Raw genomic sequence first — 15,014 nt, forward strand, 5'->3', positions numbered from 1 at the left:
CTATCCCTTCTTCTACTGCCTAACATACTTAATCCTCTGCACTATGTATTCCACTTCTTAGTGCAAATTTCTAAACCTGAGCCCCCAACCTTATTCTCTGTTTCTGAATGGCTTCTTTAGTTTATTATCGTTTGAGGAACTCCCTTTCTACAGAATAAATCTTCACTTTAAACTAATGTCTTACTCCTTGCCTATCTCTCTTTACATCAGGAGTAATTTGGCTCTATGAGGAACATTTCATCTATTTTTAACTCTCTCTCCAATGGATGCAAAGCCCACTACTATTCCTTACTCCCTCCCGTGACTAAATGGTAGTAATTACCCTGGAAAATACCTTTATTCTGTACTACAATTTTCTAATTACTGGGCTATTTCATTTTTTTCATCACCTGAAAATTTTGCACTCATCTATAACAACTTTTTCAAATCATAAGCTGCTATTATCTACTAACACCTACTATTTTATAACCAGCTAACTGCTAACAGTATCCAACTGACATTTTTCTTTTCCACATCCATCATTCCTACAGACTTCAGTATCCATATTGAAGCCTCTGCAAACACCTTAGTTCCAAGATTAATCAAATTCCCAGATCCTGTGGATCTCTGTCTTTTCATCAATAATTTGCAAATATGGTCAATTCTAAGAAATTAACTACTACAGTGCTGCTCTGATTTTAAATCATCAGACAACATCCTGACCTTGACTCATTACTAATCTGATTAACTGCTCTTAAATACTGAAATGTCTGCATTTCACTTGTCTCCTCAGTATCTACCTTGGGTTCCTAAAGATTCACTTTCATATCTCTAACCATCCAATAGCCTAGTACTACCAAACAGGGATTTTCAGCCTTCTTTTTCTAGTAAATACTCAAAATATAAGACTGATGAAAACAAGAGCTGCTCTGGCTAAAAGAGTGGCCCTCCCCCTTTCCTTCCCAACCAAGCACTCCTTGTCCATCATTGAGGCACCTTTAAGGGATGCCTGACATGATTTAAAACCACTGTCCTAATACAAATCTCCCATCCCAATCAGACTGGTCTCCCTTACCAGCCCTCAAATCTATTATGCTAAATTCCATCTCTGGATCTTGTACATTTCTGCTTTCATTATCCCTGCAATAATCCAAATCAACCACATTAATAATAGCAACTATTATTGATTTTTTGCTATTAAGCACAGGGCTAATATACATATTCTGATTTAAATCTCACAATCATATGTGCTGGATACAACATCCATGTTACAGAGGAAAGAGATGTGCAGAAATGTTAAGTAATCTACTTCAAGTCATCAAACTAATAATGAATAGAAGAGCAAGATTAGAACCTTTATGTTTAATATGGTATATATGTGTTGTTTTAAAATATATGTTTAGGTCAGAGATAATGTCTTTTACTTCTGTAATCCTAGAGTATCTGGACCTAAATGGTTAATTAAATCTTACTGAAGTGTGGGGTGTGTGTGTGTGTATGTGTGTGGTTAAGTCTCCTTACTAGCAATTACGATAAAACTTTTTAAATGAAAACACTGAACACCTAAAATGAGAGCTTGCTATTATCATTTCAATGACACTTAATAAAGAACAGTGATTCTTCTTAAAAAATTTTTAAGTCACAGATAATTTAGTCTTGATAATTTAGTGAAAGTACATCTATAGAGATCCTTAGGTCAGCAATTCCAGTCTATAGTCGAAGTAGGAAACTATGGTCCATGTTCTTATTTCACCTTTACCCAGCATGTACTCTTAAAAACATTTCTTAAAATAGCCATTTATAGGGAAATCAGTTGTTATATGCTGAATTGTGCCACAACCAAATTCATATGTTGAAGTCCTAACCTTCCTGTACTCCAAAATGTGACTGGACTTGGAGACAGGTCTTTACAGAGGTAATCAAATTAAAATGAGGTCATGAGGATGGGCCCTACTTCAATATGACCAGTGTCCTTATAAGAGGAGGAAATTTGGACACAGACACTTACAGAAGGCAGATGATGTGAAGACACAGGGAGAAGATGATCATCTACAAACCAAGGAGAGGCTTAGAACAGATCCTTCCCTCATGGCCCTCAGAAGAAACCAAACTTGCCAAAACCCTGATCTCACATTTTTAGCCTCCAGAACTGTGAGGAAATACACTTCCGCTGTTTAAGCCACACAGTCTATAGAGTACTTTGGCGATGGCATCCCTAACAACTAATACATTAGTCTATGACTGTTGCTATATAATAAAACATGAATAATGTTTAAAAATATTTTTCAAATCTTCTACACAACATGGTTATTATTACATCCCAACTTCCACTCCTTCCACTATCACTTGTCTTCAAAATGCTATATATTATTGACGTGAATCATTTAAAAATAAACAAGGAATCCAAATCTGTATACATCCTGTTTTAGTTTAAAGGGCTATTTGCAAGCAAATGAAAGCTGATGTGTAATGTCTAATTTGACAAAAAAAAAAGTATACATACTTTTTTAAATTAATGAGAAATAGAAGTTCAACTGTCTTTATTTTTAGAGAAATAAATATTAAATGTTAAAGAACCAAAAACTTAAAAGTGCATCAAATATAAAGAACTTCAAGGATACTTCAGGTAAAATTAAGTGCTTTAAGAGGAATATGGGCTTCCGCTTCAGGCAAAGATGGAATAACAGGAAGAGAATTTATACTCTAGCATGAAACTAAAAAATCAGACAAAATATATGAAACAATGGTTTTCAAGATACTGGATATTAGGCAACAAAGGACAATGATCCCTAAGGGCTGGGGAACAAATGATGTGAGCGCTGTGAATGCTCCAGCTTACTGCCATGGGAGAGTTTCCAAGCTGTAGAGTAATGAGGAACCCAGGAGGAGCCTGGTAGACTCTCTGAGGTGAAGAAATGGAGCTGAGAATCCAGAGAGACAAAGGACAGTAGAGTTCACAAGGCAGAGTACTTGGGAGGAGAGAACTGTACAGAGAGAGAACTCTGGAGATGGGCAGAAGGTCCCCCTGAGTATTTAGCAGAGTACTGACAGCACATACAAGTTGAGGAACTATAGAGGTCATAGAAAGAACCATCTGAGAGGATTCCACCAGGGAAGAGTACCCAAAGCCTATGTGGGGCAGGGAAAAGCACCTGTTCCTATAACACAGACCTGGAATAATTCACAGGGAATTGGCTAGAGAATGCGAAACTGCCTTGGCACAGTCTCAGGGAGAAATGGAAATACATTATTCTAAGGTTCTTAAACAATACAGGAGGTGGGTATATTACTTGAAGGGAGACTGTAATAACTTAAATGTGCATACTATAAACCCTAAAGTAGCCATATAATAACAAAGAGTATAACTAAAAAGCCAACAAAGGAGATAGAAAACGGAATTATAAAAAATACTCAATCCAAAAGAAGGCAGAAAAAGGGAACAAAGAACAGAGAAGACAAAAAGAATATGTAAGAAGGGGTGAGCTCACGTCCTTCTACTCCACCATCTTGCCAGTGAGTCAACAAAAAGAATATGAATTCAGATCAAAGACATTTAATAAGACCAAGAAACGAAACCATGTTAGGCAACTTAGTTATACTGGGTATGAACTCAGAATGATTTAGTAATACTGTTATGAGTAGTTCATTTTTGCCCATTGTAACAAACTAAGAGAAAAACTAAAGAACAGATATTGACAACACCAGTAATATTTAGCAGTAACAAATGAAAAGTAACTTCAAAATTCACATTATAACTAAAGATCATCTCTCTTAAAAAAAAAACTCACTAAAATTACTTTTACATGTGTATGTAATTCCATTATTGACTTCTTCTATGAGAAAAAGGCCAGAGGAAGGGAGGGTGACAGAGGGAAGGAGAGAAAGAGAGGTAAAGAGGGAGAGGAAAAGGAAGAGCAAGGGATGAAAAGATCGACTGATTCCAGATCTGGAGGATGTAACATAAACATGTGCTTGTCTCGAAGACTTGTCACAGGGTACATTTATTAGACATAATCATGTGAAATGCCCCATATTATCAAGATGATATTATATTTTTTAATGGAATAAAGAGCTCAAAAACCATTTTAAAATCTTCAGTGATATCTGGTATGGGTGATCAGATTAATTAGGATGTTATTAAAGTAGACAAGTTATGTGGACACTGAAATCTGCTACATTAGAGGTGTACAGCAAAAGTGACTATAATTACCTTCATCACTTAAAGACATTACCCTTAAGATCAAGAGGCTTTAAATAGTGGTAATAGCCTAATTAACCTTTATCCCTTTGAAGTTCATCCTTGGAGACAGCATCAGCACAGGCATCAAAGTACTTCTGTAGAGTATCGACTTGTCTGCATAGGATATCTCTAAAGGTTTCCATTTCAGCCAATTTCTCACGTAAACTGTGGCCCTTCTGCAAAACACAAAACGGGGGGATGTAATCCAAGTTAACAAAACTAGAATTTGTTTATACTTAGTCCCATGGTATTTCACCACCTTTTAAGGTCTGTATCTTACTATTGAGGGCATGGAGTAGGGAGAGTTGTCAAGTTCAATGTATTATTTCCAGGGACGGACTTGAAACTCAGTAATTAATGGCTTGACAGTGATAAGCCTGAAGGAAATGAGAGCAAGCCTGACAACTTGCCACCACAACATTTAATATTTTCAAATTAAACACTGTGATGATAAATTGTGAAAGACTTTAAAATGGGCAAAAATATTACTGGGTGTCCTTTGAAAGGAATAGTAAGTATCATCCATGGAGAGGGTGTCCGATCATATAGAAGTCTTTGATTTCATTGCATTTGAGCTATTTTACAACTCTTTAAGTCATAGAAAACTGAGAGTAATGTAAATGATTCTTGTCCATAGAAAAGCAAATGAACTTTGTCCAGTGGAGTACACTGGTTACTAATGTATGACTATTGATTAGTTTTGCATATATTAGCAAAATCATTTCAGCATTCTTCACATTCTTATTTGAACTACGTTTTTTCTTTAACATCTTATTTCATTAATGAATGAAACAAAATCTCTGACATGTGTTCATTTTATTTTTATGAGTCATGATTTTACCTCTTAAAAAACTATTCTGTAACAACTTCAAATAATTTACATTGTAGGAAAATTCTTTCAAAAAACTTATTCTATCAAATAAGTTCTGTTCACAACATTCAGTACTAAAGCATTCATAACCACAAACCTTGAATGAAGACGTGGATGTTGCAGAATAGCCACTTGCTCCAGACACCAGTGACACCATGGAGCCATGTCGACGCAAGCTGGATTCAGATCCATATCCAGACTCAGTCTAAAAAGGAAAGTAAACTACATGAAAAAAATTAAATAAAAAATACTTAATCATCACAAGAAAAAAACTTTTTAACTACGTGAGGTTATGGATGTTAACTAAACTTACTATGGTAATCCTTTCACAATATATACATATATCCAATAATTATGTTGTAAACCTTAAACTAATACAATGTTATATATCAATTATATCTCAATAAAACTGGAAAAATACTTAAGAGAAAACAAAAGTTTCCCTAAAAAGTAATAAGGTTATTGCAAAAAAATTTTTTGTTAAGGTTACCGTAACAATAATTAGTAGTTTGAGTTCACTCAAGAAATATAGGCAATCCGCTGGCATAAGCAATGCTTTCAATTCCTAACTGCCACTTCATTTAGAAATTTACTGAATACCAACTACATGCTGGGCTAGTTGGCTAAAAGAGTTTAATAATAGGAAAACTACCTAGAGAAGGTAAATTCATAGAGACAGAAAGTGGAACAGTGGTTATCAGGGGGCTAGGAAGAGGGGAGAATGAGGAGTTAGAATTTACTAGGTACAGAGCTGGAGTTGGAGAAGATGAAAAAGTTCTGGAGATGGATGGTGATGGTGGTGATGGTTGAGCAACAATGTGAATATACTTAATGTCACAGAATTGTACAATTTAAAATATCTGAAATGACAGATCGTCATGCATATTTTACCACAATAAAAAATTTTGGTAGAACAGGACCAAAAAAAAAAAGAAAAACAAGGAAAACTTCTTTACAGATGAATTATTTACCCTGACACAGCTCAAACATCACTGTCTCAATGAAGCCTTTCCTATTATTCCAGATAGTCTGTCTCTGTATTCTCAACCATTCTTAACATATCATGATTATGGCATTTGCCACTCAATTTTAATAGTTTACATTTTGTAACTACTAGTGGACTTGTACCTTCTGTAAGAAGACTGTATTTCTTCCATTTTTGTAGCTACCTTGACAGTTCATGGCACAAAGAAAATCCCCAATTTTGCCAGTCTATTCTGTAATCACATCATAGAAGATAACTGAACTCTTTTTGGGGTTTAGTTAGACTCAGAACTGTGATCTAATTTTGATGGAGTTGGCACTCTTTAAAGTATCAATTTTGCATCCCATCCTCCTTAGGAAAATGCAGTACGAAAAACATGGACAAAAGAATTAAACATTTGAAAAAAACAACTTCCAAATACCTAAAACCTGCTCAAGTATTTTGGGATCTCTGATTTCTTCCTACTGTTATTCTTTTACAAGTACTGTGCATAATTTTAATCCTAGACACTAAACTTAAGAGGTAAAATAATATCTAATCATTTTTGGCATCACACCTAGTGCAGCTTCTTAAAAATTCAAGCTTCCAGTACATACCGGTCGCTAAAGAGTCAAAGTAAGATTGTCATACTTTAATAATGCCTGTTCATAAAACACTCTACCTATAAACGGTGCTGCAATATATTCCTAACTCTGAATTTACTAACAAATTACATATAAATTCATGACTAGATGGAATCAAAGGTACAATAAATTGGACCTCAATAAATTAGCTAAAGAAAAAAAGGTAAGCTTGTTTCAGTATCACAGAATCCCACAAAAAGAAAATTCTAATTACAGAAATCATGCAATTCATAAAAAAAATAAGACTTTTTATCAAATAATGTCCTGGAACAAAGTTACTGAGCTAGGTTCCTTAACTAAAATGGCTCTAGTTTCTCTTTCTCGTTTGACAATAATGCTAACTTTCTAAGTATAATGTTTCTACATTTTAATTGTTGTACTGGTTTGGTAAAGTTTTTCGTTAGATTTAAATATAGAAGATTGGAATTAAAAATAAGAAAAATCTGGGCTTCCCTGGTGGCACAGTGGTTGAGAGTCCGCCTGCCGATGCAGGGGACACGGGTTCGTGCCCCGGTCTGGGAAGATCTCACATGCCGCGGAGCGGCTGGGCCCGTGAGCCATGGCCGCTGAGCCTGCGCGTCCAGAGCCTGTGCTCCGCAGTGGGAGAGGCCACAACAGTGAGAGGCCCGCGTACCGCAAAAATAAATAAATAAAAATAAGAAAAATCTATCTGTGATGGACCAAAAATATAAGGTACGTACTTCAGCAATCACTTATCTCAGACACCTATATGTCATTCAGTTCTCAGCATAAATTAATCTGAACCGTCCATTTAAGTACAAAACTACCCCATAATTTACAATCAAAATTTTATTTAAAAACAAATTTTGGATATTTATTTGAAAAATATTTAAAACCAAACAATTTCAAATCCAAATGAATCTACCCTCTCCATTTACTTGCTTTATATCAATGAGTCCTAAACGGAGTAAGTCAAAACTTTAAAATCTTGAAACGAAATATAAACACTACAAAGCTTTAATAAATGTTTTTTGACTATGAAACATACTTCTTACATCCTTGCCTGTTTTTTCAGGTTCCACGATTTCAAAACAGTAATATCTCCTTACAACAAAGACATGATAGAACAAAACACTCTACTATAGCAATACTGTTGCTGTACATTTTAAGTAATGGATAGTAAATGAATGTTGAGGCTAAGAGTTTAGAGTAATTGTATTTCTACCTTTAATAAAGTTTCACTTAAATAAACTGCGTTAAAAATTATATACATCATTCCAAGGAAAAAGAAAATAAAGTATACTCATGAAGACCAATTCCATTTTATTCAATTTAAACAATGGGGATTCATTTGTCACTCTATGTCAGTATCTGCACTGGGATAACTTTTAAAATAAATAATTTAAGTGTTTAACAAATACACACGTGCACATACAAATGAATCCTCACTGTTTAAAAACCGGTCATTCTGGAAATGTCTATAATTGTGCCAATGATGCTATCATTGCATAAAAGATTCCTGATGGTACTACCACAATATTTAGAGTAATTTTATGATACAGCCACAAAATGGAGCTATCTAAAATCATTTCAGGGAGTTGCAGAATAAAACTTTTATAACTGTTTCACTACTTCAAAGAAATAGCTATAAACTGTATAATTAAGCTTGACTGCCTTTCTTAGTCATATGACATGGCTCTGATTTAGTACTGGATTTCTCTCAAAAATCTAATCTATCATTAAGATATCAGTATTTTAGAAACACTTCGTCACAGGGGCTAAAATGATTCTAAAAGATAAGTTATAAAACTATTCTGAAAAGCAGCAATGTTGTTGACATCTATTTGGCTTTCCAAGATGTCCACTTTAAGGCAACAATACTCATTCTGAATTTAACAAGGTCTGCTTTTCGAAGGTGGGGGTGAGGGAAATTTCCAAGGATGGAAATGGGAAGAAATTACTTTATGGTCACAACTGATATACACTGTTAAATGTTCCTAAAAGTCTTGACATGCCTTTAAAATCTCATTGGTATGATTTTAGGGATAATACTTTAAAGGCATGCTGGCTTTTTCTTAACCCTATTCTTCCATAAGAAAAAAGTAGAGCTTACTTACAAGCTCTAATCACCAATACAGTATTTTTGAAAATACCGATTTCCATCTAAAATTAATAATGTGGAATTCAAATACAGTTACTATAGGAATATTTCCTTTCAACATATACGCTTTAAGATCCCTCACACAAATTGCTTTGCAAAAAAAACCCCTTTCCCAAATTTGTGTGTTTGTAAGCAGTATTCCTCAACATGTTTTGCATGAACATACAATGACATTTTGGTTCAATGAAACACTTACTGAACATGTCCCGTATAGAACAAGGCTGGGTTCTTTTAAATATTACAGTAATGAGACCACACCTTTGTTATAACATTCCTCCTTATTTTGGGGGTGGGGAGTGTAATCTTTTGGCCACTAGAGGGGGTCAGTAGCACTTTCCAAGCAGTATACTTGGAAAGCTGACACAAAGGTTACTATTGGTCAAAGTACAATAGTAACCTTCAGACTAAATCCCTTGCATGTATGTACCTGTACTTTCTGTATCTTGATTTTCTGAGAACACCTAAAATCTTGATAAACTAAGTCATATAGTTCAAAGTTATGAATTTAATAAAGGACCAGAAATGCCTAAGAACTGATTTGAAAAGAAAACTCCCTGAAAGTCACAGCTAAATTTTATAGTTTGGCTTATTCATGTAGGAGATAAACATATATTTTCATTTTGCACAGTCTGTTCATCAGCCTATCTATACTCCAAAAAACAGTGGTATAAAATAAAGGAAATAGGTTGGCTTATTATTTTTTTTTCATAGCACCTGCCTTTTGAAAAACTTATTCATTTTCCTAATACCACTCTCCAGCAAGAAGCACAGCAAAATAACTGAGAAAGAAATTAACTTCCTCATGGTGTCAAAAACTACCTATTTTGTGGCATAGTCTCCCTATTGTTTCTTCCCATTTTAATTATGGGAAGAGAGAAAATAGAAGATTAAATGTTAACGTTAGAACAATGGAGCATTTTCCAGAAACTGAAATTCTGAAACCCATAATAAAACCAAATGCGTTTTAACATTAGAACAATGGAGCATTTTCCAGAAACTGAAACTCTGAAACCCATAATAAAACCAAATGCGCTTCCTATGTTGCCAGCACCCACACATCTACTTTCAATATTAATATTGTAAAGCAAACCACATGAGAAGACACTATAGCCAGGAGAACAATTTAATCAATAAAATTATGGTTTACAGTATCATAATAAGTTACAATGGCAACAATTTTATTTATGATTGTAGGTAAACATATATTATTTGCTATAATAAAATTTGGCATGACAATTTCACGCTTATAAATATTAAAATCTCATCTATTTAGCCTTTCAAATACGTATGGATCCCCCGGTAGCCTCTGAAATATAAAGAACACAATGATAACAGAGAGAAGACCTGCTCGACTGTCACTGTCACCACTATACAACTAGACAAGTCAGTCATTACTTTCCTGGACTTAATTTTTTTTTAATTAATTAATTTATTTTGGCTACGCTGGGTCTTTGTTGCGGCACCCGGGCTTCTCTAGTTGTGGTGTGCAGGCTTAGTTGAGGTATGTGGGATCTTAGTTCCCCGACCAGGGATCGAACCCGGGCCCCCTGCATTGGGAGCACAGAGTCTTAACCACTGGACCACCGGGGAAGTCCCCTGGACTTAATTTTCTTATCTTTAAAATGATATGGCTAGTCTAGAATTATAATTCTCTATACTAAACCTAAATACCAAAACTTAGGCTAAAAATGTATACATCCAGTGGAGGCCAAATATAAGAAAGCCGTTTGTTGAACCAGCTGGGAAGATTAAAACGTAACACAATTGGACTTCCCTGGTGGCACAGTGGTTAAGAATCTGTCTGCCAATGCAAGGGACACAGGTTCGAGCCCTAGTCCAGGAAGATCCCACATGCCACGGAGCAACTAAGCCCACGCGCCACAACTACTGTGCCTGCACTCTAGAGCCTGCGAGCCACAACTACTGAGCCCGCGTGCCATAACTACAAAAGCTCGTGTGCCTAGAGCCTGTGCTCTGCAACAAGAGAAGCCACCGCAACGAGAAGCCCGTGCACTGCAACGAAGAGTAGCCCCTGCTCGCTGCAACTAGAGAAGAGCCTGCACAGCAATGAACACCCAATGCAGCCAAAAAATAAATAAATAGATTTTTATTTTAAAAAAACACTATTTATTCAGAAGAGCAACACTAATAATGTATCAGATGAGGAAAGGTTCAACCTACAATGTTTTCCAGAAATTGCAGTACCTCATGAATCAAAAAAATTTTAAAATATATTTAAGAAAATGGTATTATAAAAGATTTTATCCATTTCTAACTGCTTAGAACCCAGCAGCAATACAGTTAACTTCACTGAGTAGAACATTTGCTTACCCTCAAGATACTTTTCTCAAATCATACTGGAATGTTTCCTAGTCATTCTTGTATCATAATTTAAAAACCAGTAACAAATAAAATACTTCCTTTGAAGGTCATTTATGGACCTTAGTTGCGGACCTTAGTTGGTTATTCATTTTGCATTTTCTTCTAATAAGCATGAGATAAGCTTTCCTTTACAGAAATATCTAAATAAGCAGTGTTGTAGTGATATGAGGCTGGAAGGGTTAACCAAGGCCTTATTGCACACCCTAGTTAAGTGTTAAAAGAATGCTAGGGGGGTAAAAGAAAATAAGACACTGCCTATGGAAATCCAAAGTACTAAAAAAATGCCCAAATACAAGACGATACTGTAGAAGTAGAGAGTTAACAATAGCTGCCTCTACTCTCCTTGATTTCAGAGCTTCCTCTTTCTTACAGTTTTAATTTAGGGTTTTGAACTCCATGACACATTGTTTTATCTATAGGAGAAATTAAAGTAGACTTATCAGGAAGCTACGAGTACAGCCTCTGCACCAAAAGCTTTTTAAGAATCCAATCCGTGATACAAAAGATACAAAGTTAGTTATATAAACTAACTTTGACACTCTGAAACTCAGTCTTATCTTTTTTTTTAATCCTTCCCCCTTAAGTCCAATTGTCGTTTCTTAATGACATTAAAATGGAGGTAATGGGCTTCCCTGGTGGCACAGTGGTTGAGAGTCCGCCTGCCGATGCAGGGGACGCAGGTTCGTGCCCCGGTCCGGGAGGATCCCACATGCCGCGGAGCGGCTGGGCCCGTGAGCCATGGCCGCTGAGCCTGTGTGTCCGGAGCCTGTGCTCCGCAACAGGAGAGGCCACAGCAGTGAGAGCCCCGCGTACCGCAAAAAAACCAACCAACCAACCAAACAAACAAAAACAAAATGGAGGTAAGAAATAACTAGATAAATCAAATGAGGCTGTATAAAGGAAGACTGCTAAGCAATTTTTCCACCCTAGCTTTAGAAGGTGAAACTAAAGGATAAGGGAGATCTTTCTTGTTTTGCTTTGAGAGGAGGGCTGATGAAAGAGTTGAGCAATTTTACATGGATATTTTATATATAAATTTCAGAGAGCCACCCTGGATAAATTATAACACCAATACCAATAGTAAAAGCTAATACTTAGGATACTTTGTGCCAGGCATGATGCTAGTGCTTTAAGTGCATTATCTCACTTAATCCTTTCAATAGTCTAAGTAAAATGGGCACTAATACTATACCCATTTATAGGTGATTTTACATAATGAGTCATGCAAATGATAAGTAAGGGAGCCAGGATTTAATTCCAGATTCAAGGGCCCATGATGTTAATCATTACTATGTTGCTTCAACATCCAAAGACTTTGCTTATACTTCTCTCAAATCTGTCCCTTTCTCTATTTTCCCACTGCCATTTTCTAGTTATGGTCACCTAGTGTCTCATTTGGATAAATCCTCCAGATTTCTAACTACTTTTAGTCTTGTTCCTCTTGAAATCCTTTCTAGTGTAGCCAGAGTGGTCCTTTAAAAACAGACATCTGATTCTTCACTTTCTGTTTTAAATCCTATTTGGCTCCATATTTCTCCTTGGATCAAGTCCATACACTGCTTATAGGTCCCTGTTAGAGGTAGAAGTACAATTAAACTAAACTACTCTCAGCCTCCATATTCACTTATTATCCATTATTTAAAATGTGTTGTATCAGTGCTGTTGTAATGAAGTCTTTTGTTCTAGCATCTGTTTGTTGTAAGGAAATATCTGTCTTGAAATAGTAGAACTTGAAGAAATAGACAAAGTTATAAGAAATGTGCTTTATAGTGAAGAAATCTTTAATAATATTTTGTAATATTTATAGTACATCATAAGTGCTTAATAAGTGTTAGCTACCATTCCTTCTTCACCTTCCCACAAAGGCAGGATATTCCTTTATATCTCTACTCCAGAAACACTTATATAGAGGAAAATAAATGTAAAAAGAAGCTAGCAGCAGATGTAACAAAATACCAACACTGCTCATTAACTTTCTTAATTTATGATTTGTCCTAGAGAAAAGGGCCAATGTAAATATATTTTTTTTTAGAAGGAAGTTTCATAGGCACAAAATAAAAAGGTCATAATCCCATTCTTTTTATCTAATTGCAAAGAGACGACAGTGGCAAAACAATTAATATTACTTTTTGAGGCTCCCTTAAATGTCCCAATAAGAGAAAAAACAGGTTTAATATGTATAAGTGGTACTCGCAGGACTGCTGAAACGTTAAGATGGTATTTGGCTAGGGGACTTGAACCATTAATTCTTTCCTGCAAGGATCCTAAAAGAAAGAGATGCACATAAAACAATGGTCTGTAAATGAACATTCTTAATTATTCTGGGGCTTTGGTCCCAAACTCAAATTTTCTATAATTCCTTTCTTAGGGGGTAAGGGAGGAATGGAGATCTATTTCAAACATGAAAAGATACCCATAACTTACTGTTGAGTGAAGGAAAAGCTACAAAGCAGTATGGTATCTTTTATGTAAAACTCTAAGGCATACATGTAAAGAAATATTTGGAAGGAATCTTTACCAAGGATGAACAGTGGTCATTTCTATGTGACCTAAATTTTCACTTTCTTTTTTATAGTTTTCAGTATTGTCTATATTGTTTGAATTTTATTACAGTAATCATATATCACCTCTACAAAAATAAAAACAAAAAAATAAAGTCACAGAATACATGTTTAATCTATCTCACTTAGAAAGGGCTAAAAAATTAATAATGCCGGTAAAGATGCAGTGAAAGGAAGATCTGCACATTCTGCAGATGGAATGTAGATCAGCACAATCTTTCTAGAAAATAATCTGGCAACATATATCAAAAATGCTTGTATCCTTAAGCCTAGCAATTCTACTTCTGATAATGTATTATGAGGACACAGTTAAACTACAGGAAAATATGTAGGAAGGCATTAAATACTAAATGCAAAAAAAAAAAATTGAAACAATCTAAAGGTCTTATAATAAGCAAATGAGTACCAAAATGATAATACAATGAAATATTAATAAAGCTGTGTTATATGGACAAAATGATGTTAGATTTTTTAAAAAACAGGATATAAACTTGTTATTTCCATAATATTTTAGGGGTAAAATGTACAGAGAATAAGAAGGAAATACACCAAAATGAAGAACAATTGTCTTGGTTATAAGACTGATGGTAGTTTTGTATTTTTTTTCCTTATAATTAAAAAAATTACTTTTAAAAACCAGTGCAAAAACCAATGAAATCTAATCAATAAAACTACTTGCAGGAATGGTTTTAAAAGACTTGCTAAGAATTTTTAGATCTAACTGTATGGGGAAGATTCTTCTTTTAAGGAGGCAGACTGATGATTTATTTTTTAGTATTCAACTACGCATCCATGAGAAAAAGCTGAAATTAACTAGAAAGGGGGGGTGTATTACAAAAAATTGAGGTTGCTGTTCTCGGAATGTTACCACTCACTGATCAATGTTCTCATAATCCATTCAATTTCATTTTTATGCAAAATGGGAATAACACTTGCAGTGAAAGACTTCCAGGAGAATTAAATGATAACAGTGCCTAATTACTCATCTATCCCTGTACAGTTCAAAGGGGTGCTACTGAAGAGAACTAGGCTAGGGTATGAACAGTGATACAAGCATTCTTGCCAATGATCCTGTCTTGTCTGTCAAGAATGTGAACTTGCTATTTGACTAAAAAATGACAGAATTTTTTTCAGTATAACATTTTAACCTGTAGAACATTCATTTACTTTGCTACCTATTCTTACGATTCTTAACCCAATGCTGTCTTTCATACCTCAATACCAAACCAGCCCAGAATATTTACCAGGCAA

General features: G+C 35.1%; 1 protein-coding gene across 6 annotated transcripts in view; it reads right to left on the reverse strand.

Moving 5' to 3' along the window:
* Positions 1 to 15,014, reverse strand: part of CERT1 (ceramide transporter 1) — a 126,302-nt gene that overhangs the window by 65,231 nt on the left and 46,057 nt on the right. For all 6 annotated transcript variants that reach the window (XR_016392707.1, XM_089909031.1, XM_030759710.2 and 3 more), the window contains 2 exons: positions 5,188 to 5,295; positions 4,257 to 4,395 (listed from right to left, as the gene is read on the reverse strand). Coding sequence is in view for 5 of the 6 variants with exons in the window: in XM_089909031.1 (XP_089765157.1) it covers positions 4,257 to 4,395; positions 5,188 to 5,295 (247 nt within the window). In the remaining variant the exon portion in view is untranslated. The remainder of the gene's footprint in view (positions 1 to 4,256; positions 4,396 to 5,187; positions 5,296 to 15,014) is intronic.

Source organism: Delphinapterus leucas, chromosome 3 (genome assembly GCF_059928025.1).
Source record: "Delphinapterus leucas isolate spDelLeu-1000000601 "Yukka" chromosome 3, BTC_Dleu_Yukka2, whole genome shotgun sequence".
NCBI lineage: Eukaryota > Metazoa > Chordata > Mammalia > Artiodactyla > Monodontidae > Delphinapterus > Delphinapterus leucas.